This window comes from Telmatherina bonti, assembly GCF_933228915.1.
Source record: "Telmatherina bonti genome assembly, chromosome: 23".
In the NCBI taxonomy this organism is placed as follows: Eukaryota; Metazoa; Chordata; class Actinopteri; order Atheriniformes; family Telmatherinidae; genus Telmatherina; species Telmatherina bonti.
Window position 1 is genome coordinate 6,794,017 of NC_136632.1, and position 15,307 is coordinate 6,809,323.

The window sequence follows — 15,307 nt, forward strand, 5'->3', positions numbered from 1 at the left end:
AAAAATACACAAGGTAAACAAAAAAAAAACCAAAAAAAACCCACAATTTTTATTTAATTTCAACTTCTGTTTCATTTTTCACTAAATGATTTTTATGTATTATCAGCAGCTTTACATGAGATATAAACAACTGGATGTTAAAAATATTTAATATGTTGTAAATATACTTTTTACTTGATATTAAAACTTTTTTATTCATTTCTCTTTTTACTCATTTTAGGCATTTGTTGTGTAATTCTCTTTAATGTGACTAAAATATAGGTCACATATTATAATATGTAATATGCACTATGGATATAATAATGTAATATGCACATAATAATATGAACTATCAGCTGGGTTTTATGCACATAAAGATATTGTTGCATCCGTACATCTGTTCAAAAAGAGTAAAGATTGTGTTGCAAGGTTTGGCAGCGTCTCCCCTGTGATGAAATATTACAACAGGCAAACATAATATAAAATTAAGACACATCCTGTGAGGAAAAATATGCTAGCAAGTGTGTTTTTCCTGAAAAGACAGGGTTGCGCTGAGGCCGCCTCCAGACTGGCTCTTATCTGCCTCGGCGGGGAGGATGTGGTCAGTGCTCGGAGGCTTTGTTGATGGGTTGACTGGTGGTGGTGGTGGTGGTGATGGGGCTTTGTGGGATGGGTGGTCATTGTTTCTGTGTGCCCAGGATACAGAAAACGTTCAGAAAGCCAGCTCCCATGGGGGTATAATAAGAGTCCTGGGACATCAGTCAGTTGTGTGAAAGTCTCTAAAACTGCAAGGACTCAACTGCATCAGCCACTCATCAGCCATGGTAAAGAGCAGATTTCACCTAAACCTCAACATTTAAATTTCATTTTATATCTCCTCAAAGTATTTTCAAAGCTGGTTTTGAACTATTCATATTCAGAAGACTTCTTTCTAGGAAACTCAGTCTGACTTGGAGGTGATCTTAGAGTTTTTAGAGGAGTACTACAGACAAAACTCTGCTGAAAATGGTAAGAGAAAGGCAGGAAAACTTGTATATCTAAGGCTTAAGTTGAGTTCAGTTTTTGAAGCGCTTGTCTTTTTCCAGTGGAAAAGTTGTCCTGGAGTACAGGTGTGTCTCTAGACGAAAGACCTGGGCTTGTGGATGAAACCTGCGAGCAACACTGGGCATGCTCTGAGCCATTTGTAAGCACAAACCTGTTTGTCTGCACGTGTAAAAGGACCGGCAAACATTCCCTCTCTGCAATCTATCATAAAGATCTTGAATGTCTTTTATTTTGTCTTTCATGAAAGAACATCAAATCTGCACTTCAGCCCTTCCAGGAACACGACGCGAAGCCAGCCTTCAACCAGAACACAACAGCAACATTATCTGGACATGGTTCGCTGCCAAACTTTGCACCAACACCACAGTCAGTCAAACTCCCACCTACAGCGGGGAGCGGTGAGTTCTCTTTTTTTCTGTCATTAGACACTGTTATCATCACAGTTGCTATTAGCCTGAGGGAAACAATACCAAGAGAGCAAATAAGAGACCTTCCCTTTACTGTAAAAAAAAAAAACCAAACAATGGAGCTGTGCGTGGCTTCGCTTCATCGCTATTTTACATATCTATCAGGCAACCGCAGTGTTTGCAGTTTTAGCTTCCCACTAAAACACATCCCACCACTGAAGAGATTTTCTGGGAAAGGCTTTAGCTAAGACAAATATTTACTGGAACTAGCCTTAACTGCTTTGACAGCTGCTATGAATGTCTTCTTTGGAATATCTCCTAAATCCCTTTTAATCCTCTCAACACTCACTTTTTGTTAAATGGCTGCAGGCAGAAAGGTGCGACTCTTCCACTTCTTGTTTGAGATGCTGGAGGATCCGAACATGGCCCACTGTGTGTCCTGGGTTCCAGCAGCCACAGGAGTTTTCCGCTTCTCCTCCAGGAACAAGGACCAGGTGGCAGCACTGTGGGGCCAGAGGAAGGGCAACAAGAGGCTCATGACCTACCAGAAGATGTCCCGGGCACTTAGGAACTACGCCCGGTCTGGAGAGATATTCAAGGTGAAGAAGAAACTCACCTACCAGTTCAGCCAGGACACCCTGATGATACTGCAAAAGTGTAGAAGAAACCTGTGATTCATTGTTGCTCTTCATGTCTTCATGACTTCTTTTTTTTTTTTTTTTTTTGCATTCAAACATCTGAAACATTTAGCATCCCAAAAAGGCTTAAAAAAAAAAAAAAAAAAAAAAAAAAAAAAAAAAGAAGAGGGAAATTAACTTAAAAAACCCAAACTAGACATTTTCTTTGACTAATTTGAAGTAAATTTTGCTCCTGGTTAGGATGCAACATCAAGGCAGAACTTACACCTCTGTCCGATTGCTGTGGTGGATAATAGCAGCAACAATGATGCTTTTACTAAAAAATACTGTTTTTATTGCAATCAAACAGCTTCTTCTGGGGAGAAATAGTAAAAATCTAATATTTCATGTGATACTTTACATGTATTTATTCCTATTTGGTGTCAGTCCAGCTTTTTTTTTCAAAGCAAAGACTGTTAGAGCTGATGCGATTTTATTTTACTCCAGTTTTTTTTTTTTTTTTTTTTTAATAATCACAAAATGTTCCTGTTTACACTCCTGGTCACTGTTGTAATTCTCACAATTACTCTGTAACATGAAGTGACATGATTACTGACCATTCTCCGACAAAGACAAAAAAGATTTAAGTCATAAAACGGACTTTAAGTTGAATTATTTTCTCAACGATCACCTTTTGTTCTCCTTATATTACTGACATTATGTACCTTTTCTCTGTAGATTAATAAAGTATTACTGGACCAAATTAAATTGTGCCTCACGACTGTTGCAACAAATGTGATCTGAGTGCAGCTGACAGTTCTCAGATCAGCAGCTATTAACTCACTGCTTTTATCATTGGCAGGGGTTATAATGCAAAGTTTTAATAAAGTGTTACATTCTGTCTATTTAAAATACCTCTATTACTAAATGACCTCTGTTTTGGCTGTCTGCTGCTGCACATAACAAATGAAAATAACATACATTTTTGAGGGATATCCTTTAAGGTTCTTCTTCAGCATCCTCTGCTGATTCATAATTACTCAGAAGTTATTATTTATTGTAGCTCACACTTCTGGTAAAGATACTCAGAGCTGATTGAACCACAAAGCAGCTGGTTTGGAGCTAAAGAGCCAGAGTTTCTGCACTCCGTTAGCCAACCCAGAGTTTCTTATAGACTCTGAGTTAGCAGAACCTCCTGTCTGATGAATCCGTTGGAACACAGAAAATCTGTCCTGATGTTAGAATTCGGGGTGCACACAAAGAGAAAAAGCAGCTTGAGAGGAACAGAGCCTTGTGTGTCTCCTGCGCTGATGAAAAGTGTGTTTTAAACCAGAGGGTGTCAGTGGAGCATCATGGCTGAACTGCCTAGTAGTGTGAACACGCCTGTGTCACGGGCAACACCGAATGATTTTGTGCTGTTTGCAGCAGACCCACATGATGCGTCCTTAAGCCCAGCATTTACTGCCAGAGCCCACTCCTGGTTAGAAATGGGCTAACTGAGTTGTGGGTGTCTGTTACCATGAAAAGCACCGACTGAGCTGTAAAAACAACCATTTAAGTTTTTTCTTGTCTTTTTAATAATAAAAAAAAAAAACCCAATCACGTGAATTCAAAGTGCGTTGGTTTGTCTAATTTTGTCCTCACAGCGACTCATTTCACTGATCCTCCTGTGTTTCTGAGGATTCAAGCCTGCTTCCTGCTGATAGACGACATCCACAGCCCAGAAATAGTGCCTTGTCTGAACCCTGTCCAGCTGGATGGTCTGAGGAATTAACAGGGCAGGTTTTTAAGTCCACCTTAAGAGCAAAACCAGCACCAAGAAGCAGCAAGTTTTGGGTTTTCTGGGTTTGTTGTTGCTCACAAACCCAGCAGTTCTCAGCCTAATTCGATTGAAAAAAGATTCTTTTTTTTTTTTTTTGTCCTTCTTTCTTTCTCTCTCTTTTTCTCTCCACGAGGTGTATTTTTGTTTTCTCTTCTTTTTGATTCTCTTTCTGTCCCTCTTCTGTCCTCTCCGGTCCAGCAGTACAAACTTTGTAATACAAACAATTATGCAAAATAAATAGAAAAATAAAATAAGAATCCAGAATATCAAGGGGAGCATTATATCTATGATGCTTCCCTTGAAGCACGTAACAGCAGAACACAGCATCCAGAAAATCATTTTGCCTGCTTAAATGCTGGACAACACAAAAAAAAAAAAAAGATTCGTACAAACCAAAGTAGTCGCTACAATGATACGAACAACAATGAAACCTTTCATTTCATGTCAGATGCACGTGTCAAATGTCAAATGTTTACGACAGCTTTCTAAGTATAGGCCATTTAGCCACCCTCCAGGCATCTCCCAAGTATTTATTTACCAGGTCGGAAAGCCTGCTGTTCTTGGACAACATTCCCCCTGGATTAAACTGATATCTGGCAGCTCCATCTGGGCCCTGCTTGTCATCCCAAACTTTTCTTTTGAAATAAATCTACAAATTCTTCGAATACGCTGTGTATCATCTGAGCATCATGCAGGATTGCTGGAGAGTATTACATCACCCTCAGACCTGTGACAATGACGACACCTTTTCCTTTTATAACCCCCTCCTCCGGACTTGTTACTACACTACCAGGACCAGTCTTCCCGTTAAAATGCCAAAAGACTTGAATTAAACTAATGTACAAAGAACACTATTATGTTAATATTTCATGAAACTTGTGCAAAATTTAGACATTCAATAAGCTCCAAACATGGAAAATGCTCATTTTAAATTAGCTGGGTGACTTATTTTCGCAACCATGTTTGTCTTTAGCTTCAAACACCTCGTAGCACAATAACAGGCTCCTAAAAAGCAAAACTTTAGCTGCAGCATTCTGAAACAATCCCACAGAGATCTGCGTGTTGTTCTGCAACAGATGACTTGCCTCCTTGGGACGACTGCGGTTGCTTTGAAGACCCCCTCCCGCTCTTCTAAATGACTGCTATTACATTTGGCAGCCACGGACAAACAAAACATTCCCATTTAGTTGCTGTTGTAGCCAGTGGGTTGGGAATGATGCTGTGATGAGCGTAGCATGGAGCTGCACCAGAGAGGAGGAGCATGCCATGTCTCTATAAAAGCCACGAAGAGCCAGTCCCTCGTGGGTCTGTAACTGGTCCTCCTCTCCATCCTCCACAGAAATATCCAAACCCTGTGTTCTTCTCATCTCCCATCACTCTGGTGCGAGGGCTTCTCAGAGATTTTTCCCGCTACTGTTGTGTCAGTATCCATCCTAACCGGCTACCTGACCCTCCTGGACTGAGGGGGCTCCCTGGCTTTATAGTCAAGGTTTCTACCTGCTCCTTCTGACTCATTGAAAGTTTTCTTGGGACACGGCTCAAAGATGCCAGAGCCCACAAAAAAAGGTAGGAGTCTTGACGGTGTGTTGCCTGCAGCGATGACAGCAAAGCATGCAGAAAAGACTAAAAACTGACCCAACATACGCCTTTTGCACTCACTGGTTTAAAAAATGACTGAACACACAGATATTTTTATTAAACTGTGATGGAGTTACATAGGAAGTGGTTATGTTTATGTCTTTGAGTGAGGGGAGTCGAGTCAGTTGCAGGGAGCTCCATCACTTCGCTGCTCGCCTGCCAGCTTGTTCACAGGAATCCTCAAAGTGACTTTGACAGCGGTGTTGTATTACTGATGCATGTGGCTCGCCCGACCATCCCTGGTGCAAGGCAAGACTTTGTGTTTCTGAACGGATCGTATTGTTGCTGCGAACTGGACTGATCCGACTGGATGCAGTGACGAAGAGCTGCGGAGGAATGTCCATGAAGCCGAACCCCCCCCACCCCACCCCCCTCTACCTCCATGAAGGATGATGCAATTCCGATGAGGTGAAGCCATGTGAGGATGAATTGTAGATGACTAATATAACCAAGCAAGAATAGACAGTTTCAACCCTTGGGACCTGTCTCCTACCCGCCCATTATTCAATGCTGAACTCGACCCCCTTCAGCATCTTAACCCACCCCCCATGTTGAGCCTTTTCTATTGCAACATCATCAGTAGAGTAAAACTAACCTGTCTTACGGTGGTCTAATCCCAGCTTAATGGGTGAACAATCCAACGTACACCACAATGTCTGTCATCTGTATTATCATGTCCATCAACGCTCTCTTTAATTCTGTCTGTGTCTGTCATCGTGTTATGCTGTGCCGCTGGGGCTCCTCATTAGTTTGGCTTTTTGGGGGTTTGCCATCGCTACAGACGTGACCATGTTGAGGAAATGGAACAGTGTTCAGCCTGTAGATGAGATGATGCAAGTGCCAAAGGATGGTTGGTCTGTCTGTTGTAACAAAATACATTTCCAAGCCATCTGAGAAGAGGAGGAGGACTTTGCTCACTGTTCTTCAGCTTTTGGATGGCATTTTAAAAGCTGGTTGAAATGCATTTATATCCAACCAGCTGTTTTCCTCCATGGCGCAAATGTGGCTCCATATCTGTTTGGCTCCTTTGTGGTTATGTGATGTGGCGGTCAGTACCAGTTTGTGTAAAGCACAGGTGCCCTTACAGAGTTCATCCGCCGCCATAAACATCCCTGATCCCCTCAGAGACAAAGCTGAGGCAAAATAGAGGCAGCAGATTCCTGTCTGCTACGAGCACGACCCCATAAATAGCCCCCCAGAGCAGCAGATAAATGAGTGGAAAAGTATTGTTCTCTAAATGAGTCTGAACAGCTGAGGAAGAGGAGGGGGCTGTTGTTTTAGACACTCCGCTCTCAAGCCTTTAAAACGTCAGATTCAGAAATGACGGACTCACTGAGTCGTCCCGAGGGTCTCTTGGGAATGGGATTCTTGTCCCTGGAATAGTTCAGAATGAGCGCACTCTTAATCCCATCCCTTCTTCTCTGCCATCTCCCTCCAACCCTTCCTCCTCCTCCTCCTCCTCCTCCTCCTCCTCGCCTGCAGCGCACGTCCTCACCCTTACTTTCCGTTTTGGCTGGAACAACCCCATTAAACCTCTTCCCCTGCACCCACAGGTCCTCCAGGGCTGTCCTCACCATTTACAGGGTAGTAGTGAAATCCATGTCTTCACCTCCGGGTATTTACTGCCCATCACTGTTCCTGGACTCTGTCCCGTCACAACTTTGCTTTTTGTTATGGGATGCCACACAATAAATCAAACTGGTAAAAAAATACAGCAGGTAGGCCTGTCAGCAGCTAATTTTCACCCAACTACAGTTGTCACCTGCCTTTTGTTTCCAGAAATAATCAACAAAACAAAGAGTCAAAGAAAAAACAACTTTAAAATAGAAAAGGGTCTCAGTATTGTTTATCTTTATCAACATCAGAAAGGTCTATATAAGGCAAAATGAAGCTGTGAAAGGGTCATCTGAGCCTGTATGAAGCCTTCTGTCTGCACGCCAGCAGGGGCAACAGCTGCAAATACCTGCAGCCCTGTCAGCTGCACTGGGAGTCCTCAGAGGTAAAACAAAACCTTTCTCCACTCTCATTATCTCGACGGGGGGGGGTTATCAAATCACTGTCCAATTGTATCACATGTAATTCATTGTCAATCAAGACTTTCTATAAATACTTGAATAAATCCGGTTTGCTCAGAGTCATGAAGATGTTTATGTTCCTGGTCTGCTAAACTCCATGTTGATTTAAGTTTACTCCTGTAAAGTGACGGGGGGGGGGGACTATTTTAATTTGGCACATGCTGAAAAAGATGTTTTTACCATCCAGAAGATGGAGGCACTGTATTAACTAAATAAGGTTTTATTTAAACTTGTAAATAAAACCTGAATGCATCTGAATGCGTCCAGTCTTTCATTAGTATTGGGATCTTTTGCCTCGTCTCATTACAAATTAATTACATTCTTTCACTCACTGTAATTGCAATTTTCTTCATGGATTAATGCAACATATCTATTTCATTCCCTTTCATAATAAAAGACAAGATGAGAAGAGAGTAGAGACCACATGAGTTGGGTTAAGAGCTCTTGCAGAGTTTACACAACGTCTGTAGTTTAAATGAAGATCTGCATATCAGAGGTGGAGCTGTGTGTGTGTGTGTGTGTGTGTGTGTAGTAAGTTAGAACCTGCCTTGTATACTTATTTAAATATTTTAAAGCATTTCATATAATTTACAATGAAGCAACAGGAAGTGCTAAATGTCTCACGGCTTGTTTGTTGTTCCTGTGACTGTCAGAGAACCAGAGATATCTAATCACCCCATCAGGCCACTGAGAACAAAGAGGTTAATTTTTTAACACCAGCGGTCTCTGCATTAGGCTGCATGATGCTCTAATCTCCTAAGGCCATGCACTGGGTTTTACCACAGGTTTTGAATGTCTAAACATGTTTGTGACACAGGCTGCCCCGCCATTAGGTTTTATCAGTCTAGACAAGGCAGAGGTCAAACAAATGGTGTGCCGTGGAGGCCTCTTTTATAATCAGTCTACATTGTGTCTACGCATGAGAACTCAGTCTTCCAGCACAAAGGCAAAACAGCTTAGCAGTGAATGGATGTCAATAAAGTGTGTTTAAACAGAAACAACGAACGTTAGAAGATAATGGTGGCTCCTTGACTGATACTCCAGAGATCCAGAGTTAATCCAGAGATCTAACTATTGGAACTGTTTTGTTTTTCTGTCTGCAGATGAGACGCCAAATGGCCAGCCAGAAGGTGAGTAGACATCCCTGTCACCTCACATTTGATTAGATTAGAGCTGTAAAAGTCCAATCAGCCTAAAAAAGAAAAGTTACACAAGAGGCTCAAACCAACTTTTACAGTCTTTGTACTGTATTTGAATGGCGCCACTTCACAACAATGTCGTCTCAGGGTACTCTACAGACACATCAATTCAAGCCAATTCATAATAAATAGCCTTGATAAGGAAAACCTATTAACCTAGACTTCAATCCAATTCCCCATGCTGAGAATATATGAGGCGACAGTGGAAAGGAAGACGAAACCTTCAGCAGTACCCCGTTCACGGAGGGCAGCCATCTGCCTCGACTGGTCGGGGTGGAGAGATCAACATGCACCACAGTTTCTGTCCAAATCTCAACATCCTCCTTGTGAGCAGAACTTTGCAAAGAAGCAGAACTGATCATGTCTTCACATGTAACATGACAATCTCAGCCGTCAAGGTGGCGTGAATGTGCAAACACAGAATATGGAGCCAGCAGATGACAGTATGGTGTGTGCTGCTGCTCTCTGGAGTGATCTGTGGCAAAGCTGTCAGCATCTCTGACATTCTTGTCGCCTAGCAGCTTATCCCTCTCTGTTGATTCAGCTGGCGTTCCCGTCATCCCATGTGAGCGCACCGCTGGCATGTAACAGGCCTTTCGTCAGCGCTAGGGTTTGACCTTGGAGTTGCAGCATCTTAAGGCTTTGATATGGTCGGGCTGAGAGAGCTGAGTTTTTCTACCGTCTAGCTAAAAATAATCCTGCAAACTTTAATTGAATTATATAACTTTTTAAATGCTCTACTCATCACAATCAATGTTACAATAAAGGTGGCGTTTAGCACTACTTTAGATATTCTCAAACACATCTAGGAATGAAAGGAGGATAAGTGTTTCCCTGCTAACAACTAGCTTGATAGCCGCCCTGATGAGTGGTGCAGCTTATTCAATTCAATTCAGTTCAGCTTTATTTGTATAGCACCACTTCACAACAATGTTGTCACAGGGCACTTTACAAACATGAATCAACATACACATCATTTCGAGTCAATTCATACATATCCTGGAATAGAAACCAACTGATTGCATTGAGTCATGACTTCGATCCAATCCCCCATCCTGAGCTGCACGCGGCGACAGTGGGAAGGAAAAAACTATTCAATAGCAGTCTATGAAGTGTACTTCTACGGAAGCTATTGCAAAGCAGTCCTTGTCTGCTGTTATTGATCTACATAGTGCAAATATAATACCCTACCAACCTACCAAGAGATCAATGCAGACACATTGTCACAGAGATATAAATGTTCATGGAGGCGTAACTCGCTGTCAAAGGCTTCGGCTGAGGCAAAGAGTTTCAAATAAACCACAGATTCGCATACCTTCCAATACTTCCCACAACCAGATGAATTTTTGATATTTTACAGCTACTGTTAGCAATTGAGCTACAAATACAAATATGAATACAATATAGATTCAGTGCTAGTCTGAGAGCTTCTCTACATCACCTCATGCTTTCCAAAAAATGATAAATAAAGTCAACAATCATCCATAGTACCATGATTTAATATCGCAAAGTGAGAGGTAATAACACATCTACTGAAGTAAATAATGAATGTATGATATTCTTTGGCAAAGAATGACTCTTACAGCTTGCAACTAGTGTTTTTTTCACAATGAACAACCAAGACCCTGAGGACACATTTGAAACAGGAAAAGATCATCCTAAAATAGATCGGCGTTGTTCATGTGATGGATTTGACCAAAACCATGAGATGTATCTGAAAAACGCAAACAGTTGAGGTCAAGTTTGTGTGTCTACCTGAAGGCAGGTGGGTGGATTTAGATGTGTGTTTCTATGTGTGTTTGTAATGGTGTGACTGAGTGTGAGAAGCCTTGCAGATGCTGAAGCTTTATGTTAAATAAGCCAACTGCTCCATCCACCACCTTATTTGTCACATGCTCAGAAAGTGTTGCCCAAGACAGTAACGGTGCCCCAACCCTACCTGAGATTTCCCTGGAGGTTTCTCCACCCCCAGGTGGGTAATACTGACACACACCCCTCCGTCCTTTCACGTGTCCCAGAATGTGTTGCACCTTTGCACATCCCACTCACATCACGTTTGTTTGTTGGTGTGTCATCACTTTTTGTGTCTGTTAATTCCCTCTGAGAGGCTCAAAATTGTTCCTTCACTCAAAGCCTGGTTAGGTTAGTTCTGGTCAAAAGTAGCCACCTCACTTACTGTGCACATTTCTATATCTCTGCACTCCTTTACGTGCACGTGCCTTGGCACATGGTGCTATTACTAACTTGTGCTGTGGCTGTGTTTGTGATGTTGTATGACACATTGGGTCATCAAACAGGAGGCGCATTAGGGATTAAGGAAGTTGGGTTTTCCTGACTCTATTGGTTGTCCAAATTAATTTCTACAAGTCATTAAATGATGCATCTGAGTTAGTTGATATCTACTTCCTTGATCACTCTGTGGTATAAATATGCAGAGACCAGATAGATGCTTTTCTGGTGTGTTTACAAAGTATTAAACACAGTCTCAAAGCAGTTTGCAACGTACTAATGAAACATTATCAGTTGAGTTACGTTGTTGGTCAACAATTTTCCACTGTTTTCATATGGAAAAGAATAAAAACAAGGTAGTGGATAAAAGTATGAACCATTTCCAGTCTTATAGAACAGCAGTTGTTGTCCTTTTGGCTTGTTCCTCCGAAGGGGTTGCCACAGCGAATCAGATGCCCTCCCTGACACAACCCTCTGCATGTGTCCGGGACTTGTACCGGCCCTCACAAAACAATCCCCCTTGGAGCTGCAGCAGCATAGAGGAGCAGGACTCAAACCACAGACTGTCAGGGTACAAAACAAGCTGATCTATGCACCCCATAGATCGGGGGTAGTGAACTCCGGTCTTCGAGAGCTGCAGTCCTGCACGTGTCCCTGCTGCAACACACCCGACACACATTAGACTAAATTAGCAGACTTGTGCAGAGTTGATGTCAGGTGCTGCACAAGTCTGCTGATTACCCATTGATTTGAGTCAGTTGTGTAGCACCACAGAAACTACTAACACATGCAGGACTGCGGCTATCGAGGACCGGAGTTTGCTACCCCTGACGGGGTGGAAGTGGCTCAGGCAGTAGAGCTGCTTGTTCTGTGACCTGTTTGCCACCCCTGCCATAGAGCAATAGTTATTCTGGAATATTAATATTTAATAACACAGGTTAATGTTAAGCCTGGTTTACAATAAGTCTTTAAACAAACTCAACTATATCTTTAAAATGTTGAAAAGTAAGTTTTCTGAGTTGCCATATGTGTGTTTGTGAAGTGATGCAAGCAGCTCACAAATTACGCAGCATCGTCACCACGGTAACTCATGCTGAAAGCCAGAGATCCTCATTCCTGGTCCTTAAGGACCGGTGTCCTTCAGACATCCAAGTGTCCCCCCTGCAACACACCTGATTCAAATCAATGTGTATTTAGCAGACATGTGCAGAGCTTGTCTATGTCTGAGTCAGGTGTGTTCCAGCAGGGACACTTGGAAAACCTGCAGGACACCGGTCCTCGAGGACCAACACTGAGCATCCTTTCTGTAAGATAATCTTCTTTAGAAGAGGTTATATCCAAAATGAAAGCTTACGTACAACAAGACAATCAATTCTTTCTGAAAAATGTGAGAATGTGTCTTCTCTCTTGTCTCTTTCAAGGTCTAAGATTGACCAAACCCTGTAATATTTTTATATATGTGAATTAGCCCTCCAACTTGCTAAAGAAAGTGTTAAAGCAATGTCTATCTGGTCATTAACTATTTATACCTGCCTCACCTGAGCAAGCATTGTCTTGTATGGCTTGTTTGTGCTCAATGCTTGCTGCTATAGCCTGGCGCTTTGTCTGCTATACAGAGGCAGTAGCAGAGGGGAAAGAGCTGGTAGAGCATGATGGGAAGATGCCAGAGCCCACAGAGCCTGAGCCAACACAGGCTGTGGTGGCTCAGGAGCCGAACACTGCTGAGAATGGCTCAAACCAACCAGAACCTAGTGGGGTTGGGGCAAAAGAACAATCAGAGTCCGCTAACTCTGCTGTAAAGGAAGAGGGCTCTTGTTCTCCCCCACCACCTGGTAAGTATGCCTCCTTACTATCAATCAGTCCCATTTCTCTCTCAGTGAAAGAGCATGTTTTTACCCCTCTAGCTATACAAGCTCAACTGATCCTAAATTATGTCCTGAAAGTTTAGCTAGTAACTTTAAAAGCCAACTACTCATGCCAAGTAGCATGGCGATGACTGCCCTGTTTAAATGACCTTAGCTAAAACTATGCAGCTGTTCCCCTGCGAAGAATGCTATGGACTTCAGTTACGTTGACTGGACCCATGCATCTCAACCCAACCCCTGGCTTTTAGATGCATGCAGACGTTAATATATACAAAACATCTACATTTTAGACGCTCTTTATGGTGGAGTCTCTTGATATTAAGATGTCTAATAAAGTAAAGCCTGATTTGGGCCTGAGGTGGTGATTAACTGAAAGGGATGCAATTTGTGCGCAAGGTAAGTCATTTTCATTGATTCCTCAAGATCATCCCCTGGAATTTTGATTATAAGCAGAAGAAACATCTCAGGCTAAGCTGACAATTCATAGTGACAGTTATGTGCTGAATTTTCTTTGGTGTGTGTGTGTGTGTGAGAACGTGTGAATGCATTATGGGAAGTGTTGCTTATGATAGCTGCTAAGAACTTCACAGCACTGGTTTTGCACACCGCTGTTCCGCCACATCTTCCTCTCTTTGACTTCCAGCAGTGATATATTTATGCCAAAACATATATTTTCATCTAATTGTTTTGTTTAATTCCATTTTTTCTTCCCAAGTGCTGCATGATCCAGAGCCTTGCCTTGCATGTGGTCAGATGCTTTAACTGGTTTTGTGTCTTCTTTGTGTGCCAGTGATGGAACTTTTGGAACTTTTTTGATAAGTGGGCGAATTTATCAATAACAACTTTATTGCAGATGATGATAATGCTGCAACCACTACCCCATCCCCAACACCCCAAGCAGGTTGGTACCCATAACAGCCCTTACTACTTCCTAATCTCCACCCCCTCTAAACCCTCTGAGAAGCCCCTCAACCTTAACCTAACAGAAATCAAACTCCCGGCACCAATGAAACATGTTGAGAATGGTTGTTTTGGCCGCTCCAGCAGTGGGGCTGTAGGAAGCTACTCATATTTTAGTCTTGTGTCATAACTAAAAGTGGTATTGTGCAGTTGGAATACACATATTTTGGTTTATGTTGGATTAAAAGTGCTTTGACACACATGAAGGAAATGTGTGATTTCTTCATGTTAAACACCACAGTATGACTCTTACAGCCACAGATACTTTCATTATAGACAAAAAAATATTGTATTTATAATGTATACACACACTAAATAATCACATATATTCTTATTGTTTGACATATTAATGCATAATGAATAATCTTCTTTTTATTGTGTTTTCTTGTTTGTTTTAGCTATTTAGATCCAGAAAAAAACGTTATAACAGTTAATTTTGTACTTTATTGTAATTTTTAAAAAAAAAAGTAAAGTCTGCATGAAAATTTAGCTTAGCTTGACTTAAAGACACTACCAAACTTTTGCCATTTTCCCCGTCACACGCCTCCAATCGACGGCTAATTCAGCTTCCATCTTGCATCGTACCTGACCTGTTATCTCTGTCCAACCAGCAGAAGACAATCTTACGATGACTCTTGTTTTCTCTCTTTTAATCTTCTTGTTTTTCTTTGTGGAATCAGCGTCTTTGCATGTTTAAAACAGTCAGTTCCTTATCATACTGTGAAGCGAAACATCGTGTCGCATCCCGGATGGAACAGTAGTGTAGGTTTCTGATCCTCGGGACGCTGCTGGGTGGCAGCATCTGTAGAAATGCAGATGATAGATGTCACTGTGTCATCGAACAAGTCCAAGACGCAGAGTTTTTAGGTCAGAAAGTTACATAATGCATGTTTAAAGAGGAATGAAAAATCTCATGTAAATGTGACCAATTCTAAATTAAACTTAATTCCGAAGTAAGTAACTGGTTTATTCCCATTTTAAATCCATAATAATTCATTTTCTCTTGTGTAAACGTTCGTTCCACTCTTATTTAATTCCAGTCGTTCCGCGCTAGCTTGTTACCTTGTCCCGACACAATGACGCACATATTCTACGCGGTATTCTGCTTCCTGTCTCCGGTATTTATGGTATATATATATATATATATATATATATATATATATATATATATATATATATATATATATATATATATATATATATATATATATATATATATATATATATATTTATATTTATATATATATATATATACATATATATATATATATATATTTATATTTATATATATATATATATATATACATATATATATATATATATATATATATATATATATATATATATATATATATATATATATAATTTAAGTTTAATTTGGAATTATTTACTTAAGAATAATTCATTCTGAATTACGCACATATTCTACGCAGTATTCTGCTTCCTGTCTCCGGTATTTATGGTATATATAC

The 15,307-nt window shown here is 41.1% G+C and overlaps 1 protein-coding gene across 6 annotated transcripts in view; it reads left to right on the forward strand.

The window, feature by feature from the left end:
- The first annotated feature begins 5,189 nt into the window (after positions 1 to 5,189).
- mybpc1 (myosin binding protein C1) overlaps positions 5,190 to 15,307 on the forward strand; it is a 41,166-nt gene continuing 31,048 nt past the window's right edge. For 2 of the 6 annotated variants that reach the window (XM_079263319.1, XM_079263318.1), the window contains exons 1-4: positions 5,190 to 5,435; positions 8,686 to 8,712; positions 10,682 to 10,753; positions 12,627 to 12,842. In XM_079263319.1, coding sequence (XP_079119445.1) covers positions 5,414 to 5,435; positions 8,686 to 8,712; positions 10,682 to 10,753; positions 12,627 to 12,842 — 337 coding nt within the window. In that variant the 5' untranslated portion in view covers positions 5,190 to 5,413. Of the gene's footprint in view, positions 5,436 to 8,685; positions 8,713 to 10,681; positions 10,754 to 12,626; positions 12,843 to 13,728; positions 13,777 to 15,307 lie in introns of all 6 variants that reach the window. The other 4 variants (XM_079263321.1, XM_079263323.1, XM_079263320.1 and 1 more) reach the window with 3 other exon arrangements.